The sequence below is a fragment of the Emiliania huxleyi genome (assembly GCF_000372725.1).
Source record: "Emiliania huxleyi CCMP1516 unplaced genomic scaffold EMIHUscaffold_36, whole genome shotgun sequence".
Lineage (NCBI taxonomy): Eukaryota > Haptophyta > Isochrysidales > Noelaerhabdaceae > Emiliania > Emiliania huxleyi.
In genome coordinates, this window is record NW_005199274.1 from 422,038 (window position 1) to 441,322 (window position 19,285).

General features: G+C 65.5%; 6 protein-coding genes across 6 annotated transcripts in view; 4 read left to right on the forward strand and 2 right to left on the reverse strand.

The window, feature by feature from the left end:
- Window positions 1-740: 740 nt before the first annotated feature.
- Window positions 741-2,391, forward strand: EMIHUDRAFT_102030 (hypothetical protein; the record flags this gene model as incomplete). Its single annotated transcript, XM_005772390.1, has 2 exons — window positions 741-784; window positions 1,155-2,391. 2 exons carry the CDS (start codon window positions 741-743, stop codon window positions 2,389-2,391), a joined length of 1,281 nt encoding a protein of 426 aa, XP_005772447.1.
- A 639-nt stretch (window positions 2,392-3,030) lies between these two features.
- On the forward strand, window positions 3,031-7,456 carry EMIHUDRAFT_427301 (hypothetical protein; the record flags this gene model as incomplete). Its single annotated transcript, XM_005772391.1, has 6 exons — window positions 3,031-3,372; window positions 3,439-4,290; window positions 4,391-6,136; window positions 6,212-6,415; window positions 6,532-6,621; window positions 6,693-7,456. The coding sequence occupies 6 exons, from the start codon at window positions 3,031-3,033 to the stop codon at window positions 7,380-7,382; spliced, it is 3,924 nt and encodes a 1,307-aa protein (XP_005772448.1). The 3' UTR covers window positions 7,383-7,456.
- A 212-nt stretch (window positions 7,457-7,668) lies between these two features.
- On the reverse strand, window positions 7,669-8,008 carry EMIHUDRAFT_208785 (hypothetical protein; the record flags this gene model as incomplete). Its single annotated transcript, XM_005772392.1, has 2 exons — window positions 7,669-7,837; window positions 7,902-8,008. 2 exons carry the CDS (start codon window positions 8,006-8,008, stop codon window positions 7,669-7,671), a joined length of 276 nt encoding a protein of 91 aa, XP_005772449.1.
- Window positions 8,009-8,954: 946 nt separating this feature from the next.
- EMIHUDRAFT_208786 (hypothetical protein) lies at window positions 8,955-11,714 on the forward strand (the record flags this gene model as incomplete). Its single annotated transcript, XM_005772393.1, has 8 exons — window positions 8,955-9,508; window positions 9,612-9,738; window positions 9,816-9,865; window positions 10,004-10,118; window positions 10,256-10,510; window positions 10,631-10,709; window positions 10,989-11,480; window positions 11,599-11,714. 8 exons carry the CDS (start codon window positions 8,955-8,957, stop codon window positions 11,712-11,714), a joined length of 1,788 nt encoding a protein of 595 aa, XP_005772450.1.
- A 593-nt stretch (window positions 11,715-12,307) lies between these two features.
- EMIHUDRAFT_208787 (hypothetical protein) lies at window positions 12,308-14,251 on the forward strand (the record flags this gene model as incomplete). The annotated part of the gene is made up of 3 exons (XM_005772394.1): window positions 12,308-12,364; window positions 13,703-13,987; window positions 14,171-14,251. The coding sequence occupies 3 exons, from the start codon at window positions 12,308-12,310 to the stop codon at window positions 14,249-14,251; spliced, it is 423 nt and encodes a 140-aa protein (XP_005772451.1).
- A 4,285-nt stretch (window positions 14,252-18,536) lies between these two features.
- The window catches only part of EMIHUDRAFT_435968 (hypothetical protein), a 2,204-nt gene continuing 1,455 nt past the window's right edge, over window positions 18,537-19,285 (reverse strand). Inside the window, exon 5 of the mRNA XM_005772395.1 lies at window positions 18,537-19,056. Within this exon, the coding sequence (XP_005772452.1) occupies window positions 18,801-19,056 (256 nt within the window). The 3' untranslated portion in view covers window positions 18,537-18,800. The remainder of the gene's footprint in view (window positions 19,057-19,285) is intronic.

Below are 19,285 nucleotides of genomic sequence, written 5' to 3' on the forward strand. Positions count from 1 at the left end.
CACCTGCACGACGAGCAGGATCTTGGAAGGACGATCAGGGACACAGGGGAACGGGAGTGGGGAGCGCATCGCGAAACGGAGGGGGGCTGGACGGGTTCACCCGCCACACGAATGGATTTTGCAATTCCTGCTCCAAGGAACCGCCATTCTCTTTGCGCGCGACACACCGAAGCTGGCTCTCGGTGCCGCGCTGCTATTCGCGGCTCCTCGCCGGTCTGTGGTGACGCTGCAGCAGCGTCGAGACCCTCGCGCCGACGGCCAGCTCGGCTTGGCGGCGGCGCCTGAGGGAGGGTGTAGAGGATGTAGAGTGTAGAGCGCTGTAGAGCTGTAGAGATGTAGAGCGCTCTGGAGCGCTGTAGAGCTGTAGAGCTCTACATCGGCTGCGTGACGAGGCGGGTGCGTTGTAGAGCGATGTAGAGCGCGATTTTGCTGTAGAGTTTGTTGTAGAGGCTCTACAGCCAAACCGCCGGGAAGGCAGTGACTCAAAGAGGTCGAGTCGCACTAATGGGGTGTCTCCGAGCTTACTGGAGCTCTGATGGACGGCCCTGACTATCACTGACACACAGAGACGGTCACTCTGACGGCACACAACACCCTATAACTGCGTCATGACCAGCCTGCCATGCGTCGCCGGTGCCGCATTCGTCGCTGTGCTTCTTTAGCAGGCGGTGGACTATCGGCTGCGAGGACGGTCGCATTTGCGCGAGGCGAGGCGAGCATTCAGACGCGTTGCATGCGCCATGACTCGCGCCAGCGCGTGCGGGAGCTCCTGGCTGAGCGTTGAGTCCAGGCGAGTTGCGCTGGCCACGATCGCTACGCCAAGCCGAGCTGACGCGCCGAGGCGCCGGCCAGTCGCAGCCGTGAGGCATGCCACAGCAGCAGAGGCACCTCCCACCCATTGGGCGGGCAGACAGAAGGCCAGGGCAGCACTGGTAAGTGCAACGCGCCTCATGTCGGAGAGCGACCGTGCCTCGTTCGCCGCTTATGATGTAGAGTTTGTTGTAGAGATTTCACGTTGTAGAGCGCCTCTACATCGCTCTACAACGCACCCGCCTCGTCACGCGGTGGATGTAGAGCTCTACAGCTCTACAGCACTCTCCAGCTCTACAGCTCTACAGCGCTCTACACTCTACATCCTCTACACCCTCCCTCAGGGCGGCGCTTCAGAACATCGTCGAGCGCGGTGAGGCGGCGACACTCGACGAAGCGCAGACGGTGCTCTCGCAAAGAGGGCACGCAGCGTCGCTGCAGAAGCTCGTGGATAGCGGGGAGGCGGCGACACTGGACGAGGCATCGAAGCTCGCCGGCCAGCGCGCACGCGCAGCTTCGCTGCAGAAGCTCGTGGACAGCGGTGAAGCGGCGACGCTGGAGGAGGCATCGAAGCTAGCTGGCCAGCGTGCACTCGCAGCTTCGCTGCAGAAGCTCGTCGACAGCGGCGAGGCGGCGACATTGGAGGAGGCGCAGCAGGTTCTCTCGCGGAGCGGTCATCAGGCTGCGCTCCAGGGCATGGTGGAGCGCGGCGATGCGGCGACGCTGGAGGAGGCACAAGTGTTGCACTCTCAGAGAGGCCGTGCGGCAGCACTGCAAAAGCTCGTCGACAGCGGTGACGCGGCGACGCTGGAGGAGGCATCGAAGCTAGCTGGCCAGCGTGCACTCGCAGCTTCGCTGCAGAAGCTCGTCGACAGCGGCGAGGCGGCGACATTGGAGGAGGCGCAGCAGGTTCTCTCGCGGAGCGGTCATCAGGCTGCGCTCCAGGGCATGGTGGAGCGCGGCGATGCGGCGACGTTGGAGGAGGCACAAGTGTTGCACTCTCAGAGAGGCCGTGCGGCAGCACTGCAAAAGCTCGTCGACAGCGGTGACGCGGCGACGCTGGAGGAGGCATCGAAGCTAGCTGGCCAGCGCGGACGCGCAGCAGCGCTGCAGAAGCTCGTCGACAGCGGCGAGGCGGCAACACTGGAGGAGGCGCAGGTGGGTTACGGCATGAACGCTGGAGTGGCCGCAGCACTCTCTGCAGGCAAGTACACCCGGTTTCCGGGCGTGCGTTGGCGCAAGGACTCGCGCAAGTGGAGAGTTCAGTTCAGCGTCGGCAGCAAAAAGATCTCGCTCGGCTCGCATGCGACCGAGGAGGAGGCTGCATTGGTGCATGACGAATATGTGCGCCGCCACGGGCTGGCCCGCCCGCTGCACTTTCCGAGGGAGGGCGAGGCGTCGAGCGGCACGTTTCGTGAGCGGCACGCCCCTCGGGAGGCCCGAGCGGGCAGCCGAGGGCCGCGCATGGCGGTGGTCGGCGACGAGTCCGAGCTGGGCGCGGCTCTGTGGACAGTTGCGCTCGTGCTCGGCGCCTACCTCAGCAGCTACGCGAGTGAGGGCTACGAGCCGCACAAGCTTTGATGGGACGCCACACTCACAGCCGCGGCGGCCAAGCTGCAGGGTGTGCTACCGACGGAAGAGGAACCGACGGAAGATGTGCCCGGTCATGACGCTGGGCTCGGAGAGTGAGAGGGCTTCTCTCGCACGAGCGCCGGCTGAGGAGGGTACTCGTCGCAACCCCGACACTTGTTGTTTTTGGTGCATGGGTGGGTTGGGAGATGTAGGTCGTAGCCAGGGACAGTGCATGCTCATAGGGAAGGTATGCGTGTGTGTGCGTGTGCGTGTGCGTGTGCGTGTGTGCGTGTGCGTGTGCGTGTGCGCGCCTTGAAGAAGTGTGCCCAAAGCCTTCACACTCCAAAAAAGAAATCGCGGACTGCCGCCTGAGTTCGGCGACTCCGAATCGATATGCGAGCCCTCCCCTGGCGTCGCTCGTCATTCGAATCGACGCCCGCCTCGAGTCGCTCGTCAGTCACATCTCCTGTCTCAAGGCTGTGGGTGCACGAAAGCGGGCGGGAGGCGTGGGTTCTCGCCGACCATTTGGAAACGAGAGACGAGACGGCCACCGTCCGTCTCGCATGCGGGCAGACGATGAGCGTCGGGCTGGCCAAGACAGCGCGGCACAACCCGTCCCACGACGACGACTGGGATGACCCAACTTTCATGAGCGATCTCCACGAGGCGCCGCTCCTGGAGCTGCTGCGCCGCCGCTTCGGCAGGGGCGCCATCTACACGTGGGCTGGCGAGGTGCTCCTGTCCGTCAACCCATTCGAGAACATCCCTCGCCTGCACGCCCTCCCCGGATGGACCTCCGCCGTGGCCGCTGCCGCAAACTCATCCTCTCCTGCCCCGCACATCTTTGCTGTGGCAGAGCGAGCCTGGCAAAGCGCCACCTCTGCCGGCGCGGACGTGGCAATCATCGTGAACGGTGAGTCCGGAGCCGGCAAGACGGAGGCGTGCCGTCAGGTGCTGCGGTACGTGAGCCGCTGCAGTGCAGAGTGCAGAGTGGCGGCAAACGCCGCTGCAAGCACCGCGCCGGGTGCGGGCACTGGCGCCAAGCGCGAGGAGGAGGTGGCGAGGCTTGAGGCGGCCGTGCTCGACACGGCTTGCGTGCTCGAGGCGTTTGGCAACGCGCGCACTGTGCGCAACGACAACTCGAGCCGCTTCGGCAAGCTCACTTGCCTCCGTGTGGCGCGCAGCGGCGCGAGCGGCGTCGTCGCCGGCTGCCGCATCAAGACGCTGCTGCTCGAGCGCTCGCGCGTCGCGACGCACGCCCATGGCGAACGCTCCTTCCACATCTTCTACTGGCTCCTCGAGGCGAAGGGGCTGGACCCCGCCTCATTCACGATGCTGAATGCCGCAACAGAGGCCGCAGCAGAGGCCTCCGCAGAGGAGGGCGGCGCCTCGGCCGCCTCGGCCGCCAACGCTGACGCCTCGAAGTTGGCCGCGGTGGAGGCGGCGCTGTCGGCGCTCGGCTTCTCCGCCGATGACATCGCCGGCGTGTGGAGCACGCTCCTCGGCCTGCTCGAGCTCGGCAACGTGCGCTTCGCCGCTGCCGACCAGGGCGGTGACCAGGGCGGTTCGGTGGTCGACGAGTCGGCGCCGCTCGAGCGGGCGGCGGCGGCGCTCGGCATCGAGGCGGGCCTGCTGGAGACAGCCCTCACCCAGCGCACGCACAGGGCGGCGGCCGGGCGCGGCTCGATTCACTCGATCCCGCTCGCTGCGTGGGAAGCGGCCGAGGCGCGCGACGCGCTGACGCGCCACCTCTACCAGCACGTGTTCGACTTCCTCGTCGCGCGGCTCAACGCGCACCTCGACCCGCCCGCCAAAGGCGGTGAGGAGGCGCGCTCCCTCATGCTGCTCGACATCTACGGCTTCGAGGACGTCGGCTCCAACTCGCTCGAGCAGCTGCTCATCAACTATGTAACGACGAGCCTAGATGCGGAACGTGTAGCAGACAACTGTCTTGTATTCCGCTGCATGCACGACAACTGTCTTGTACTCAGCTGCATGCATGACGTAGGCCAACGAGCTGCTGCAGCGCCTCTTCAACACGCACGTCTTCGAGCGCGAGGCAGCCCTCTACAAGGCGGAGGGCATCGACGCCGCCGCCGTCTCCTACACGTCCAACGACGCCGTCCTCGCCCTGCTGTCTGCGGCGCCGTGCGGCCTGCTCCCCCTCCTCGAGGAGCAGGGCCTGCTCGGCGAGCGCGGCTCATCCGACAACTTTGCGCTCGAGGTCTTCCGCCACCACGGGCAGTCGCGCCACGTCGGCAAGCCAAAGCGGCTCTCGGCCAAGGAGGACGGCGAGCGGGTCTTTGTTGTGCGGCACTTTGCAGGCGGCATCTCTTACGACTCGCGCCGCTTCGTCGAGAAGAATGTCGAGGCGCTGCACGGCGACCTCCACAGCCTGCTGCCGCGGCTCGCCGGCTACGCGCGGGTTGTGCTCGACACGACGATGCCCGCCCCGGCGACGCCGCGCTGGTTCCGTGCGCGCTCCAACTCCAACGCGGCGTCCGCGACCACCGCCAAGATCCGCGGCAGCTTTGGCATCTCCTCCACCTTCCGTAGCCAGGCCAACGCGCTGCTCGAGACGCTCCAGAGCGGCACGCCGCACTTTGTGCGCTGTCTCAAGCCGAACAGCGCCCAGGCCGCCGCCGACTTCGACTCCGCCCTCGTGCTCGCGCAGCTGCGCTCGCTCGGCGTGCTGGAGACGGTCCGCATCCGGCGCGAGGGCTTCCCCGTCCGCACCGACTTCGCCGAGGTCTGGGCTGACTGTGCGCTGCTCGCGCCGCACGCCGCGCCTCTCCCGCCACGGGAGCGGGCGGAGGCGGTCCTCGAGCGGCTCCCGGCGGCGATGTGGCGCCTCGGGCACACAAAGGCCTTCCTGCGTGACGGCGCGCTCGAGCTGCTGCGCGCCGAGGCTGCGAGTCTGCGCACTGGCCGCGCCACCGCCATCCAGGCCATGATTCGCCGCAAACGCGCAGGCTCGCAGCGCGCGGCCCGGGCGGAGGCGCGGCGCGAGGAGCTGCGAGCCGTTGCCGCGGTGTCCGTCCAGCGGTACGCGCGGCGCAGGGCCGCGCTGGGCCAGAGACAGGCGCTGCTCGACCAGCGCGCGGCAGCCTCCCGGGCGGTGCAGGCGGCGGCCCGGAGGCGCATGGCCGCGGGAGAAGCCGACCGACGCCGGGAGGCGCGCGATCGGCAGCTGGCGGCGCTCTTCGTGCAGAGGCTAGCCCGCGGGCGCATGGCCGGGAGGGAAACCAAGCAGCGGCGCGAGGCGCGCGACCGGCAGCTGGCGGCGCTCTACATCCAGAGGCTAGCCCGAGGCCGCTCAGCCCGCAAGCTGTGGCGCTCCGCGATGCTGCTGGCCCAGCGCGGGCAGGCGAGCCAGCGCCAGTTTCGCTTCCGGGCGGTGATGGCGAGCCGGCGCCAGTTTCGTCACGTGCTCAAGCCGCACGAGCTGGTGATGATGGCGGCGGTCGTGCGGCGCGACGAGTACACCGGCAAGGTCTCGCTTGGCCGCTGCCTCAAGGTGTCGCACCGGCAGGCGCTCGTCTTCACCTCTGCGGGACGCCTCCTCTGCACCGGCGTCGACGCGCGCTCCGTCGAGTGGGAGCAAGAGTGGTCGCCACGGCTGTCGGTGGTGATGACGGGCGGCCGGGACTTTGGCGTCACCGAGCTGCGTGCGGGGCACCGGGTCTCCATCGACGGCGTCGTCTCGCGGCCCGAGCTCAACGGCAGGAAGGGCGTCGCGAAGCGCTTCAGCGAGGCGACACACCCTCGCCACACCCTCGCCACACCCTCGCCACACCCTCGCCACAGCCTCGCCACCCCCCCTGCCCAGGCGACGGGGCGCTTCACCGTCTCCCTCGCCGACCCATCTGACCGGGGCGAGGAGGTCGAGCTTCCGCCGGCCAACCTGGCCGTCCGCGCCGCCGACGCGCCCAAGGACTGCACGAAGTTCGTCGAGCTGCTCGGCGCGGCGGAGCGGTGGAGGTCGATCATGAGCCACGACAGCGAGGAGGCGACGCAGACGCTCATCGACAAGGCGCAGTCCTCACCCAGAGATGCCAACTCTCCTCTGCCTCGCGCTGCACCGCCACCTCCCCTCACGACTGCAACGCTCACGGCCGCCCACACCGCCTCCCTCCCCTCTCCGCAAAGGCCTCGGCGTCGGAGGCGTGCGAGCCGTCGCATATGCTGCGCATGCAGGGCGAGCTGACCAAGCGCTCGCTCTCGGGCAAGCCCGGCAAGGCGCGCCGCCGGTGGCGCAAGTCGGACATCTCGGATCATCTCGGGCCATCTCGGGGAATCTGGTTTTGCAGGCGAGCGACCGGTGGCAGAGGCGGTGGATCGTGCTGCAGGGGCGCACCATCTACTGGTTCAAGGGGAGCGAGGTTCCAAAGGGGCAGCTCGAGCTCGTCGAGGGCTCGCGCGTGTGCGAGTACGAGCAGGAGGACGCGGCGGACGCGGCGCTGCACCCCTTCACCTTGCTCGTCTCGACCGCCGCGCTGAGGCGTGCCGGCGTGCCGGGGCTGCTGCTGCAGGCGCCCGCCGCCGAGGTGCGCGCCGAGTGGATCCGGGCCGTCAGCGAGGCGCTGCCAGAGGAGCCGGTCGGGCCGCTCGCCGACTCGGACCCGCTGACCGCGTCTGTCGCGGGGAAGCTGCCCGCGGTCTTCCACCAGGCGACGGTGACGGGGCGGCTGCACAAGCGCGCGCTGCGCCACTCGAGCGAGCGCTGGACGGCGCGCTGGTGCGCGCTGCACGGCAAGACCATCTACTGGTTCAGCGGCTACTACAAGCTCAAGGGGTCGATGGAGCTGACGCGCGGCACGCGGCTGCGCGACCTGGCGGGCTCGCGACCTGGCGCGCACGCGTTCGCCGTCTCGACGCCTGAGATGGAGCGCGCCGGGCTCTTCCTCGGGCTACAGGCGTCCTCGGACGCTCAGAAGCGGGAGTGGATGAACGCCCTCGGCGCGGCGGTGGAGTCTCTCTCCGCAGTGGCTCAGCTGTGAGCATGTGTACGGCTCGGTAGCCACGTGTATGCTGTATCGGTTTTACACACTGGCTGTGCAAACTCTTCAGACTCGACAGCTCGAGCCTAACCCACATGTTTACTGCCACCGATCTCAAAATACATGTCGGTGGCGCACACCGCGCCGCCTGTCAGCAAGTGGCAGTTCCACACTGGGCACCGACACAACAGCGAACAGACGACTGACATGGCGACTGACATGGCTGAGACGACGGAGTTTTCGTGCGCACAGCTTCGAAGAGGTACTTTGTCTTTCTGCCAGAGCCTCACCGGTCCGGTCTGCGTATCGACCCATCCGCCATCAACTGCCGACCACTCGCTTCGTGCACGCTCACGACGCCAGGAGGCGGCTGCGCCGGGTTGAGGAGCGCGTACAACTCGGGGTTGGATGCGGCGAGCCGCTCGTTGTTAGGACGCTCCACGTAGTAGACATACCTGTGCAGCGTCGGCGAGTCACGCGACGGAACGGTACACATGCGGTCATAGTGGACGCACGTACCACATATAGCAGCTCAGGAAGGCGAAGGTGAGCGCTGGAGCAAGCCGGTACTGCCGCGTCCCAAAAATTCGCGCGCGAGCCGCAGCCAGCTTCTCGTCCTCGTTCATGGGTGGACGGCCCAAATCGCTGGGGAGTCGAGCGAGACGCTGCAAGCTCGTACTCGTCAGGCCCCCGCGCGGAGAAGCCAGCTTATTTTCTTTTTTCTCCGTTGCAGGGTTCCGGCTAGTGATTTTTAGGTGTATTGTTGGCAAAACAAGACACAGAGCTCACACAGAATCACAGCGGGAGGAAAGCGGCGAGTCGCAATTCCTGGGGTCCTTGTGGCGGGCTGCCACCCTGTCCAGAGAGGCATGAGTGCCAATCTGGGGTCTCTCGACCGAGTCTATGAGTCCTGGCCGCTCCCGGTTGTGGCAGAGGTTATGCCGAAGGGGACGGGTTGGGTTAGAAGACGGGGCGGCGCGAGCGAGGTCGCGGTTGGGTCGTTCGTCGGCCATCGGCATCGCCATCGCCTGCACTTGAACCAGGCGAAAAAGAGAATTCCTTTTTGCGGCCTCGTAGTGACGAGGGAGAGAGTGATTCAAGATTAGGTGATGGGCGGGTGCGTTCGTGCTCGAGATGTGTGGTTTGTGAGAGACAGGGAGAGATGTTACCAGGCGAGGCCGGCGCACGCGATGAAGGCACTACCAGGGTCCTGTCAAACTAGTTTGTGCTCCGCTCAAGACACACATTGAAAGACACGCACTCGCAAACGAAGGTGTTCGAGATCACGCGAAGGTCGTGACACGCTTGCCGATGAAATCGCGCGCTACACCTTGCCGCTGCGCCCAAGCGGTCAAGCTCCAGTCGGAGCTCTTCTAATCTGCATCGCCACCAAAACACCACCACGGCACCTCGCTTGCCCCCTTGTCGTTCCGTCCGGCCCCTCGCAGCACGGCTCCGCTCGCGCCTCGCTCCCTCGGCTTCGCCCTGTGCACGTGCTCTGTGCTGCGCCTGACGCCTGACTGACGCCTCGCCGGCTCATCGCCTCAGGTTCGAGTCTTGTGCTTGCGGGGAATGCTCGTGTGGCTGCTCGCAGCTTCTTTTACCAATGGCGACAAGGAGGTGCCGCTTGTGCTGTCGAACGGCGCGGTCTACAACGTGACCGATGGCGAGTGCGCTGCTAACTCCGACATGTGCTTCACACCGGCGCTGACCGCCTCCAAAAACGAGGCCGCCGTGCGCGAGATCCTGTACGTGGCAGCTAGCTCTTCGAATCCTCTCACCGAGGCCAGCTTGGAGGCGTCCTTTCAGGCCATCGTCAACGACGCGAGCGACTCCTTTGATCTACGAACAGATGAAACGATGACGCTCGAGCTTACAAACGACGTGAATGTGCGTGCGCTCTCGGTCGGCCTGTATATTGGTAACATCGAGGACGTCTCGCCACATGCCTCGTCATGGCAGTTCGAGGGACGGCTGTATGTCAGGGAGATCATGCCCCGCCCGTACACGTCGCGGGAGCAAGCCATCCGAGCCATCTACCGAAACCCGGAGGCTGTGATGGATCGGCCGGACGGCACCAGTTTCGCGGACGCGGAAAATTGGGATGACAAACGTCACGCATTCGAGTGCATCCGGACCCGCTTCGCCCGCCGCCCAGCCGCTCATCACCTCCCTCCTGCGCCTCTCTCCTCTTTCACTCCCAACCCCTCCCTCTCCCAGGTGCAACAGGAATGCGCTGGACTCTGCCCGCGACCTCACTTCCGCCGATTTTGACAACGTCTTCCGCCTCGAATATGAGAATGTGCGTGGGCCTGGGCAGCAGGCGCCGCAGTACGATCCTGAAGGCCAACTCAAGGTCCGCTTTCTCGCCCTCTCTCCCGCCCTTGGCTGCCGCCTCCCCTCGGGGGCGATCCCTTCCCTCTCCGTTCGCAGTACATCAGGCTGAAGGGCGATTCGTACTCGTACCGGCCGCAGCACTCTCGGTTCCCCTTCTCGACTGAGCGCCTCAAGTTCACGCCCGCCTCCCATAGATGCTGAGTGCAGACTACTCGAGAAGACACGTGTATCGGCAGTATCCAACAGCCAGGACGCTCCACGAGACCACCTCCCTCTACTCTTAGGCTCACCTCCGACTTGGAGTTCAACAACTCGAAGCTCGCCTTCAACATGCTGTGCGTCGACCCATCCTTCACGGGCTTCGCCCAACCAGACATGATCTCGTGGCCGAGTCGCGAGGTGCGCCGGGCCTTGCTCTCTGAACTAGTCTCTGAATGTGTGGGGCTCCTGCCTACCTGGAAGCTGGGTGCGGAGAGCGAGGGTTTTGTGCCTCCTGTCCTACCATTTCGTTGACTACCCTGCCTTGCCCGTCCTAGGTCGCACGCGCCTCGAGCACCACTCTCGACCTTTTCTACACGGGTGGCTTCCTGCGCAGGCCACCGTTCCTGCGAACCCTAGACGGTCTCGGCGGCGACTCACGCATCCGCTATGGCGAACTACACCCCGTGACCCGCACGTCCACCGGCATGCTGGTGACGCCGTTGGTCGAGTTCACGATCGTGTTGACGCCAACGCGACTCGTCGGGTTCTTCATGCTGATGCCGCTGTTTGCGGCCACTCTCGCCACTCAGGTGAGCAACTAATGAACTCTCCCCGACCCCTTCCCCACATCACCCTCACCCTCTTCATCCCCCCCCCCCCCCCCGCCCCCGCAGCTGCAGTGGAAGAAACCGGTCTACGCCATAGACGAGTCGGCGACGGTCTCCTCCATCCTCCTCATCTCTGGTGCGATCGCAGCGCACCTCTCGGTCAACCCCGATTTGGTCTCGGGTGCGTGTCCTGTAAGCCCCCTGGCCCAATCCCCCTCTGGGCAAAGTTGAAACTGCCGTGATAACCCCGCAATTGCACCGCCCGCCCCAGTTGGCTTCTATGAAAAGAGCATCGCCGACGAGTGCGCGTATGCGATGCAACATTCTGTTGATCTTGTTCGATGCGCCTCCTAGAACCCCAGTTGAGGACCTTTGCTTCTGTCCAGGTACATTATCACCGGGTGGTACATCGTTTGCATCGCGGTGATCTCGGGGCGGAACGCATATTCTGCACACGCAGGGGAGGAGGCAAGGGTAGAGGCGTTCAAGCGCGGCACGGCGCGCCTGTACTCGCTGATGCGCCAGCTGGGCCTGCTTGCGACCGTCCTCTTTGTCCCTGCCGTCTATCACTCGGTGGACGACTACGGAAGGACTGACACCGAGGACGAAGTGTGGATCACCACTGTCGGCGTGCTCGGTGGGGCGGTCACCCTACTCACCGGAGTTGCCCTCTTTCGCTACCGCACCGCCGAGCGTCACCTCGAGGCAACAGAGGCGGCAAAGACGGCTGAGGAGCGTGAGGTCATTCTTCCGTCGCTCGACGAGAAGTCGCCGGCTGAGTGGAGCGTGCTCGAGGTGGCGGTCTGGCTCGAGCACTCCCCGGCTCTCGTGCACCTGGGTCCTGCCAAGCGCGCGACCGTGCGCGCCACCTTCACCAAGGAGGAGATTGAGGGCGCCTCGCTGATCATGTGCACAGAGATGGAACTCCTACTCAAGCTGGGCGTGGCCGCAGGTGACCGTGGGGCCTCGCACTAGCTGGGCTGTGGGGCTGCTGCCTTAGGATACGCCAACCGGTACCCCACACTGGTGCTTGAGAAGTTTACCTCACCTTACTTGCCTCGGCCGCGCAGGCTCCGCGGTGCAGGTGGCCCTCGCGGTCGAGCAGCTTCTCGCGAAGCCACTCGAGTGCGCGACGAGCGCGTTCGAGGCCGCGCCGGAGCTAGCGTCTGATGACGCGCTCAATTAGATCGTTCGCCGTGCATGTCGACGACGACGAACGGACGTCGCGTGGAGGGTGGCGCGCGTAATGAGGCTCCCGGTGACCGAACAGGGCTGCGAGCGGGGTCGCCTTCGCCCGCTGTCCACACTCTATCTCTATTAGGTAGGTTTGTGCAGTACGCGCACTCGGATGTGTGGCAGCCCGCTGGCTGAGTGTCTTGTCTAAGTCACATGAACAGTGATCAGTGTACGACATCGCCACATCGCGCTCCAGGTGGAAAAAGAAAGCAGGCGGCCCAGGCCGAGGAGAGCGACGAGGCTCGAGGGAGAGGATGACGCGGCAGGAAAAGGAACGACGATGGGGGGCGACCGCGAGGGCGCACGCATGAAGGTCGCGGCGAGAGTTGGAGAGAGAGTTGAGAGTTGGCGAGCGAGGGACTGACTGCGACGAGACTCGAGAGACACCTATGTACATCGAGGGAGAGGCAGAGGCGGCCGCGGACGGGCAAACATGGGGGCAGCTCTCTTTCTTTTGAGAGTGTGCCGGAGTGTGTGCTAGTCCGCGCCAGTCCGGCCTTGCTCTTGACAAAAAAGAAATCTACCGGCCTCAGTCCCAAATATATGCCCGCGTCTCGCTCCCGCGCCAACGCCGCGCTCCGCACGCCGCCGCCGCCGTCTGTTGACAGCGCGCCGGGTGGCGAAGTCCCAAAGAACGTCCTCAAGGCGGCCGAGAACGGCCGCTTGGGACCAGTGCGATCGTGGCTGAATGACGGCGGGAAGGCCGACACTCTCGCTGAGCGACCCTCTGAGGTCGGCGGCAGTACGGTTCCATGCACCCTGCTGATGATTGCCGCACGCAAAGAGCACGTGCAGATTGTCGAGCTCCTCCTGAAGCGTGGCGCAGACATCAACCTGCATACCAGTCGCGGCTCCACTGCGCTCAGCGCTGCAGCCTGCTGCGGATGCGAGCGAATGGTGGAGATGCTGCTGCAGCACGGAGCGGAGTTGAATCCACAGGACTCCGCCGCCTGGTCGGCGCTGGCAGCGGCTGCCCAGGGCGGCAAAGAGCGGGTGGTCGATTTGCTCCTGCGGCGTGGCGCGGAGATCGACCTGCAGAACAAGAGAAACGGTGACACCGCGCTGGTGCACGCCGCCTTCTTCAACCGCCCCGCCGTCGTGCTCCGCCTTCTTCGGGCGGGAGCAGACATGACGTTGCGCGACGCGGCGGGCAGGACGGCGCTGCAGTGGGCCAAGCAGAAGGGCCACGCCGAGTGCGTCCAGGCCTTCAAGACATACCTCGGGGAGGTGGCTGGGCGCCGGAGCAAGGCGCCGTCGGCCGAGGCAGGCGGCGCAGGCGCGGCGGTGGGTGCGAGTGCCGCGGCCTCTGCTCCGAGCGGCGAGGGTGGCTTGGAGGCCAAGCCGAGCAGCGGTGCGGTGCCAGAACAGGTTGCGCACGCGGCTGAGCGAGGCGATGAGGAGGCGGTGCTGGCGTGGCTCGACGGCGGCGGGCGGGTGAATGCGACGAGCGAGTACGTCTTTGCGGACGGGGTTCGTGTGAGCGGCGTGACGCTGCTGATGCTCGCAATGGCCCAGGGCCACGAGGGGCTGGCCGAGGCGCTGCTCCAGCGCGGTGCGGATGTCTTGTTGCAGAACAGCAATGGTGGCACCGCGCTGATGGCCGCCGCTAGCGGTGGCCACGAGAAAGTGGTCGACGCGCTGATCCGGCACGGCGCGGCGATCGAACTTCAGTCCAACGCCGGCTACACCGCGCTGATTCGTGCCGCTTTCTACGGCCACCCCGCCGTCCTTCTCTGCCTGCTGCGGGCGGGCGCAGACGTGACGCTGTGCACTACGGACGGCAAGACCGCGCTGCAGCTTGCCAAGGAGCAGGGCCACACCGAGTGCGTGCGCGCCCTCGCGGAGCATGCGGCGACCGAGAAGGCGGCGGAGAAGGCGGCGGAGGAGGCGGCGTGGGCCGCGGGAGCGGCGGAGAGGGCGGCGCAGAGGGCGGCGGAGGAGAAGGAGGCGGCGCGGCACGCCGAGGAGCTGCTGGCGGAGGTCGAGGCGGAGAAGCGCGCCAAGGGCAAGAAGGGCAAGAAGAAGAAGAAGGGCGGCGGGGCGGGCGGAGCTGGGCCGTCGCAGGAGCCCGAGGAGCTTGCCGAGGCGCCGTCGGAGGCAGACGCAGCCGAGGCGGCGAAGAAGGCCGAGGAGGAGAGGCTTCTCCGGCTTCTCGAGACGCTCACCGAGGAGAGGATGCGGCTTGGCATCACGCCGGAGAGCCAGGCAGCGGCGTCGGCAGAGGTGGCCGAGGCGGCTCGCTTGGCCGAGGAGGCGGAGGCGGCGGAGGAGGCGGCGGAGGCGGAGGACGAGGCTGCCGCAGAGGAGGAAGCGGTGACTGAGGCGGCGGCGGCGGCGGCAGCGGCGGCGGTGGCGGCGGCGGCGGCCGAAGCGGCGGCGGCCGAGGCGAAACTGGCCGCTGCCAAGGAGAGGCGCGCGGCCACTGCCGCTGCGAGGGCCAAGGCGGCGGCCGCCAGGATGGCGGTGGAGGCGGCTCAGCGCGCATAGCGAGTGCGAACGCAACGCCAATGGGCATGCAGCAGTGAGCACAGAGTACCACGGGGGAGTGGAGGGGGGGGGGGGGGGGACGCACTTCTTCGCGTGTGGCTTATCTTTCTTTCTTTGGGGTTTGGGCCCGCGCATGGACAGCGATCACAGACAGTGGCCCACACTGCACGCTAAGCGACTTTTTTTGGAAAGACGCAACACCAAGCGGTTAACGCTCAGGCTAGTCGTTAATACGGTATGCAGCCCCTTGTGGCGAGTGTGAAAAGGCGTCGTAGCGGCCTCCGGTCTACTATGAAGACCATCGTGGAACCAAGCGACGGACGCACGGAGATGGTGCGGGGGTACGGGTGTTCCAGGAGGTCACGACACGCACCGACCCTTCACGCGCGGGGAAGGCACAGTAATCCGGCACGTGTTGGGCGCCCCATTCCGTTTAGGGCTAGGTCGGCTCAGGGCCCCGTCCACTTCCCTCCCACTTGGCGCGTGATAATGAGGAGATGCCAGTCGACGGAGGGTAGCGAACGGAGTGGAATGCACAGATGGGGGATGGCAAAGGCGGAGGGCGGGAAGGGGGGAGGGCGGCGGGAGAACGGCGGGAGGGAGCGAACGGAGTGGAATGCACAGATGGGGGATGGCAAAGGCGGGGGGCGGGAAGGGGGGAGGGCGGCGGGAGGGCGAGGGGCGGCATGGGCGGGCGGTGGGTGGTTCGGTAGGGCGGGGGGGAGGGCGAGGGGTGGAGGAGGAGGGCGGTGGGGGCGAGGGGCGGCGAAGGAGAGGGTTGCGGCGGGAAAGGCAGCGTGGAGGTTGGCGGAGGTGTGGGGGAGGTGGGGGGCGGCGGCGGCGTGAGTGACGGCGGCGGCAGTGTGGAGGAGGTGGGGGGGAGGGCAGTAGCGAGCGGGTGGCGAGGGCAACAGTGATGGGTAAAAAAAAGAAGCAGGGTTCCGGCTCCTAGCCGGATAGGGGGTCTGTCTGCACTGACTCGCGCCAAAACGCCCTACCTACCTACCTATCCCCAGGCCGCGCAGCGAAGCCAAAATTTGATGAAAATAGGGCTACCTACCTATTGCAGGGCCCTTTTGGGCGAAACAAGACCAACCTACCTACCTATCTGGGAGGGGCCAGCCAGTGTGGACAGACCCCCTATCCGGCTAGGAGCCCGGGCCCAGAGACGAGCGAGTAGCACAAAAAACCGATAATGTTGGCGTGCTAGGCAGAAAGAAATCAAAGAGGTACGAGGCTGCTGACCGCACTCCAAGTGCTCCAAGTACAAGACGGCGCAGTGGAGCGAAAGAAACAAGGGAAGCCAGGATGGAAAGACGGCGCCTGAAAAAACTGGTGGCGCCGCCCCTCGGCCAGCGAGTCGTGCTACATGTACATGTGCATGTGCATGCGCATCTAGGCGGGCTCTCGGCACGCCCTGGCACGTCATGCTCCCTCTCCTGGTACATCTTGAGCTCCTCCCGGAGGCGCTCAACCTCCGCCTCCGCCCTTGCGAGGCTGGAGCGTGGTCCGCCCGCCTCTCGGGCCCGTGGGACGCGCCGTAGAAGTCGACGTAGCGTGTCCGTGGCGTGGGCATGCCATCCCTTGGAGAGATCCCCCCTTCCGTGTCTGCCTCACCCTCCGCAGTCCGCAGCGGAGGGCTCGCCAAGCCGCGGCACGACTTGTGCTTGTGCATCCCGGCCAACGCCGGGGGGAATCCGCGCGTTGATAGCGCGGCCGCCAATTGCAACGTTTGCCCGCGCGCGTGAACAGGGCTCCAGGCCCCAAATGACGTGTGAGTGTTAGAGTTGTTTGGTATTGAAAATCGAAAAAATGTATCCCGCGCGTAACGAACTCCATTGAGCATGTCTAAGGCGAAGAAGCAGCCAAAGGCGGTGCCCGCGGTGGACGCGACCCCCACGACTGCCGAGCTGGTGCCGCAGCTCCCAGAGGCGGAGGCACAGCGGATTCGCGAGGCGTGGTTTGCGTGCGACTCGGATGGCGACTCACTCCTCGACAGCCACGACTTCAACAAGCTGCTGCTGCGGATCAACCGGGACGATCTCAAGGCCGACGAGGTGGTGGAGGCCATCCGGCGGATGCAGAGCAAGCGAAAGGACCAGAGGACCGAGCCGACCGACCTGCTGCACCTACGCGAGACGCTGCGATTTTTTGCGACGAATCCCCTCGTCGAGAAGCCAGAGGCGCACTCGCTGCTGCCTCTCCTCCTGCCACCTCTCCTCACCTCTCACCCGATGCCAATCGCAGGCGGAGCGGCTGTCCGAGGACCTCTTCCGTGGCCTCCTTGCGCAGCAGGAAGGCGCGGCCGACGATAAGGCCCCGAGCACCCTCAGCATGGCCGCCATCTCGAAGCTGCTTGCTGACTATGAGCTGGACCCGAACGTGCTTTTTGACGGCAGCACTCCGGCTCTAGCTCTCCCAGAAATCCAGCAGCTCCTCGCGGCCAGCACAAGACCGTGAGGAGGCCCCGGTAGCGTCGCTGCCAGGCGTGTTGCGCCCCAGCCTCGCCAACTCGAGAGCACTCTCATGACGCTCCGAGTCCTCACTGCGCTAGGCCGGGCCGCGTGAGCGGGGCCAGTGGCACGCGATCGCAACGCCGAGACGCGTGACCAGGCACTGATCGTGAGGAGAGTCGAGGCGGGGTTTGGCGTTTGCTGCCGTGTGTCGGTTGTCGGTGTCACTGCGGGGAGAGTCTGGCATTGTGCTCTGCGTACTGGGAGCTCTGGACCTGAGCGACCAGTGAGCTGCTCAGTACTGACCACTGGCTTGACCGCGGCGCCCGTGCGTGGAGAGCCTGGTCCCCGCTGGAGGCTATATCTTTAAATTACTCACTGTGACGACACACACAGAGAGAGACACTCACACGCTGTGTGAGTGTGTCGTCTCGACTCCGTCGAAACCACCGTCCTCTAAATAAATAAACAAAGTGTAGTGGAAAATCCAAAATCCAAATCGCAAACATAGAAATCCAAACACACACAACCACGTGGCATAGGAGAGCAGGAGGTGAAAGGAGGTCAGCACAACTTCCAAGGACGCACGAGCGAGAAGCACAGCAGAGCAAATAAATAAACAAAGAGTTGGAAATAAAGAAAAACGGACAACTCTACTGTGAGATGGGTAAAAAGGAACAGGTCCCCGCCCGTGCGATCTTTGTGCAGGGTTCTTTGTGGGTGTGGTCGGCGACTAGCCGGGGTCGTCCCGATGGGGGACTAGCACACTATAGCCGTCTTCCACATGGTCCCTGCTCGGGTCCCTGCTGCGCTGCTGCTCCTCTGACTCCTAATCTCTTCGTACATCCTCCTGCTGATCTCCGCAAAGTCCTGCTCCCTCCCTCGTCTGCTCTCGCCCTGCGCGTTTGCTCCGCCTCCCCGTCTTCTGCGTCGTCTGGCGACTGGCCCTCCATAGGCTGCCCATAGTCGGTTGAGGACGCCGCCCTCCTCGTGCCTCTTCCCAACGTTCCCTCAGCGGCTGATGCCGTCTGCTCCGGCTCCCCCGTCCCCGAGTCTGCCCTGCTCTCGTCTGCGCAGTCTCTGCCTTATCGCCACTGGCGTCTCTCATCTTCTTTCTCCCCTTCTTGTAATGCTTTGCACATCGCGTCGATTCCTTTTTCGCGTGAGCACCCCACCCTCGCGCCTCGGAAAAGAGCCCGCCCAGCAGCTGAACCGCTCGCTCCCTAACTAAGTCGACGGTGCATCATCAATCAGTCTCCACTTCGCTCGACTCCTCTGTGGGTCGTGGCTCGTGTGCTTTTTTTATTTTGTGCTCGCGCTCACATCTGTGTACACTGTGACGTTGTGTGTCATGTGTGTTCAGTCTTCAGAGACAGGAGTGTTCGAAAGTAATATGTGCACGCACGCAAAACACGACTCACAACACACAAGGAACTTTAGTAGTTTAGAGAGCACACGACGTAAAACCTAGAGATATCTGAGACACATTGCTCTGCCCAGCGGCGCTCACAGCGACTCAATCGTCACAACACACGACTAGACTCCATGCACGAGAGACTAGAGACGGCACACCATGGCGAGCCTGATCGGCGCACGACCCACTGCCACTGGTGTGCACAGCGAGCGGTGTCCTCTATCCTACCGTGCTCGCGTGTCGCCCCAGAGACTCCCCACGGCCAGGCTAATTGCACACCTGCGCGCCGGCTCCACGCCGCTCCCTTGTGGGCGGGTTGCGCGGCGCCGCAGCCCCCCCCCCACCCCCCCTTATCCCTTCACCAGCCCGACGCAGCGGCCAAAGCCTACGCGGCGGCTGCGTCCCCCGCCGCGGCGGCGGGGGCGGTGTTGTTCACGGGCGTGCTGGGCCAGATGGTCTTGAGCACGGAGAGCGTGGTCGGCGCAAGCATCTTCGCCGCCGATGCGGTCGGGCTCCGCGCCACTGCGCGTCAAGACAAGGGGCGGTGGTGAGGCGGCAGGGCCGCTGGGGAGGTAAGGGTGGCAGGCGCGGGGGCGGCGGGCGTGCGGGCCGAGCGGGAAGAGGCGAGACGCGACCGCCGAGCCGAGCGACGGCGTTTGCATGGTCTGCAGAGTCTGCGGCACTAGTCCGCGGTCGATGGCGGGCGCCTGAGAGAGGGGGAGAGCCGGGGAGATACGGGGAGATACGGGGGAGATGTGCAGGCCCGCGGTCGATGGCGGGCGCCCAGAGGGAGGAGAGCTCGTCGTGCTCCTACGCGAGGTTGCAATCTCGGCTCAACCTCGGCGCATCTCGACCGCGAGGGGTGGCCGGCGCGCGCTGTGCCTCGCAGCGCGCAGCCACGCGGGCGGTGACGGCGAGGAGAGCGACATGGCACAAGCCTGGAGGGCAACCAGAGGGGGAGGCGGGTCAGAGGGGGGGGGGGGGGGGGGGACTTCCAGCCCCCTGACCGGGGAGGGCGGGGGATGGCCCCCCTTGCCACGCTCCAAAGGACTCCCTCCCTGGTTTCGGGTGGCGCCGAAACTCGTGCCGGGGGCACACTAGCCGGCGGAAGGAAAGGCGGCGGGGGCAGGGGGGGCGGCGCCCCGGGTAAATGGGCGGCTGGGAGGA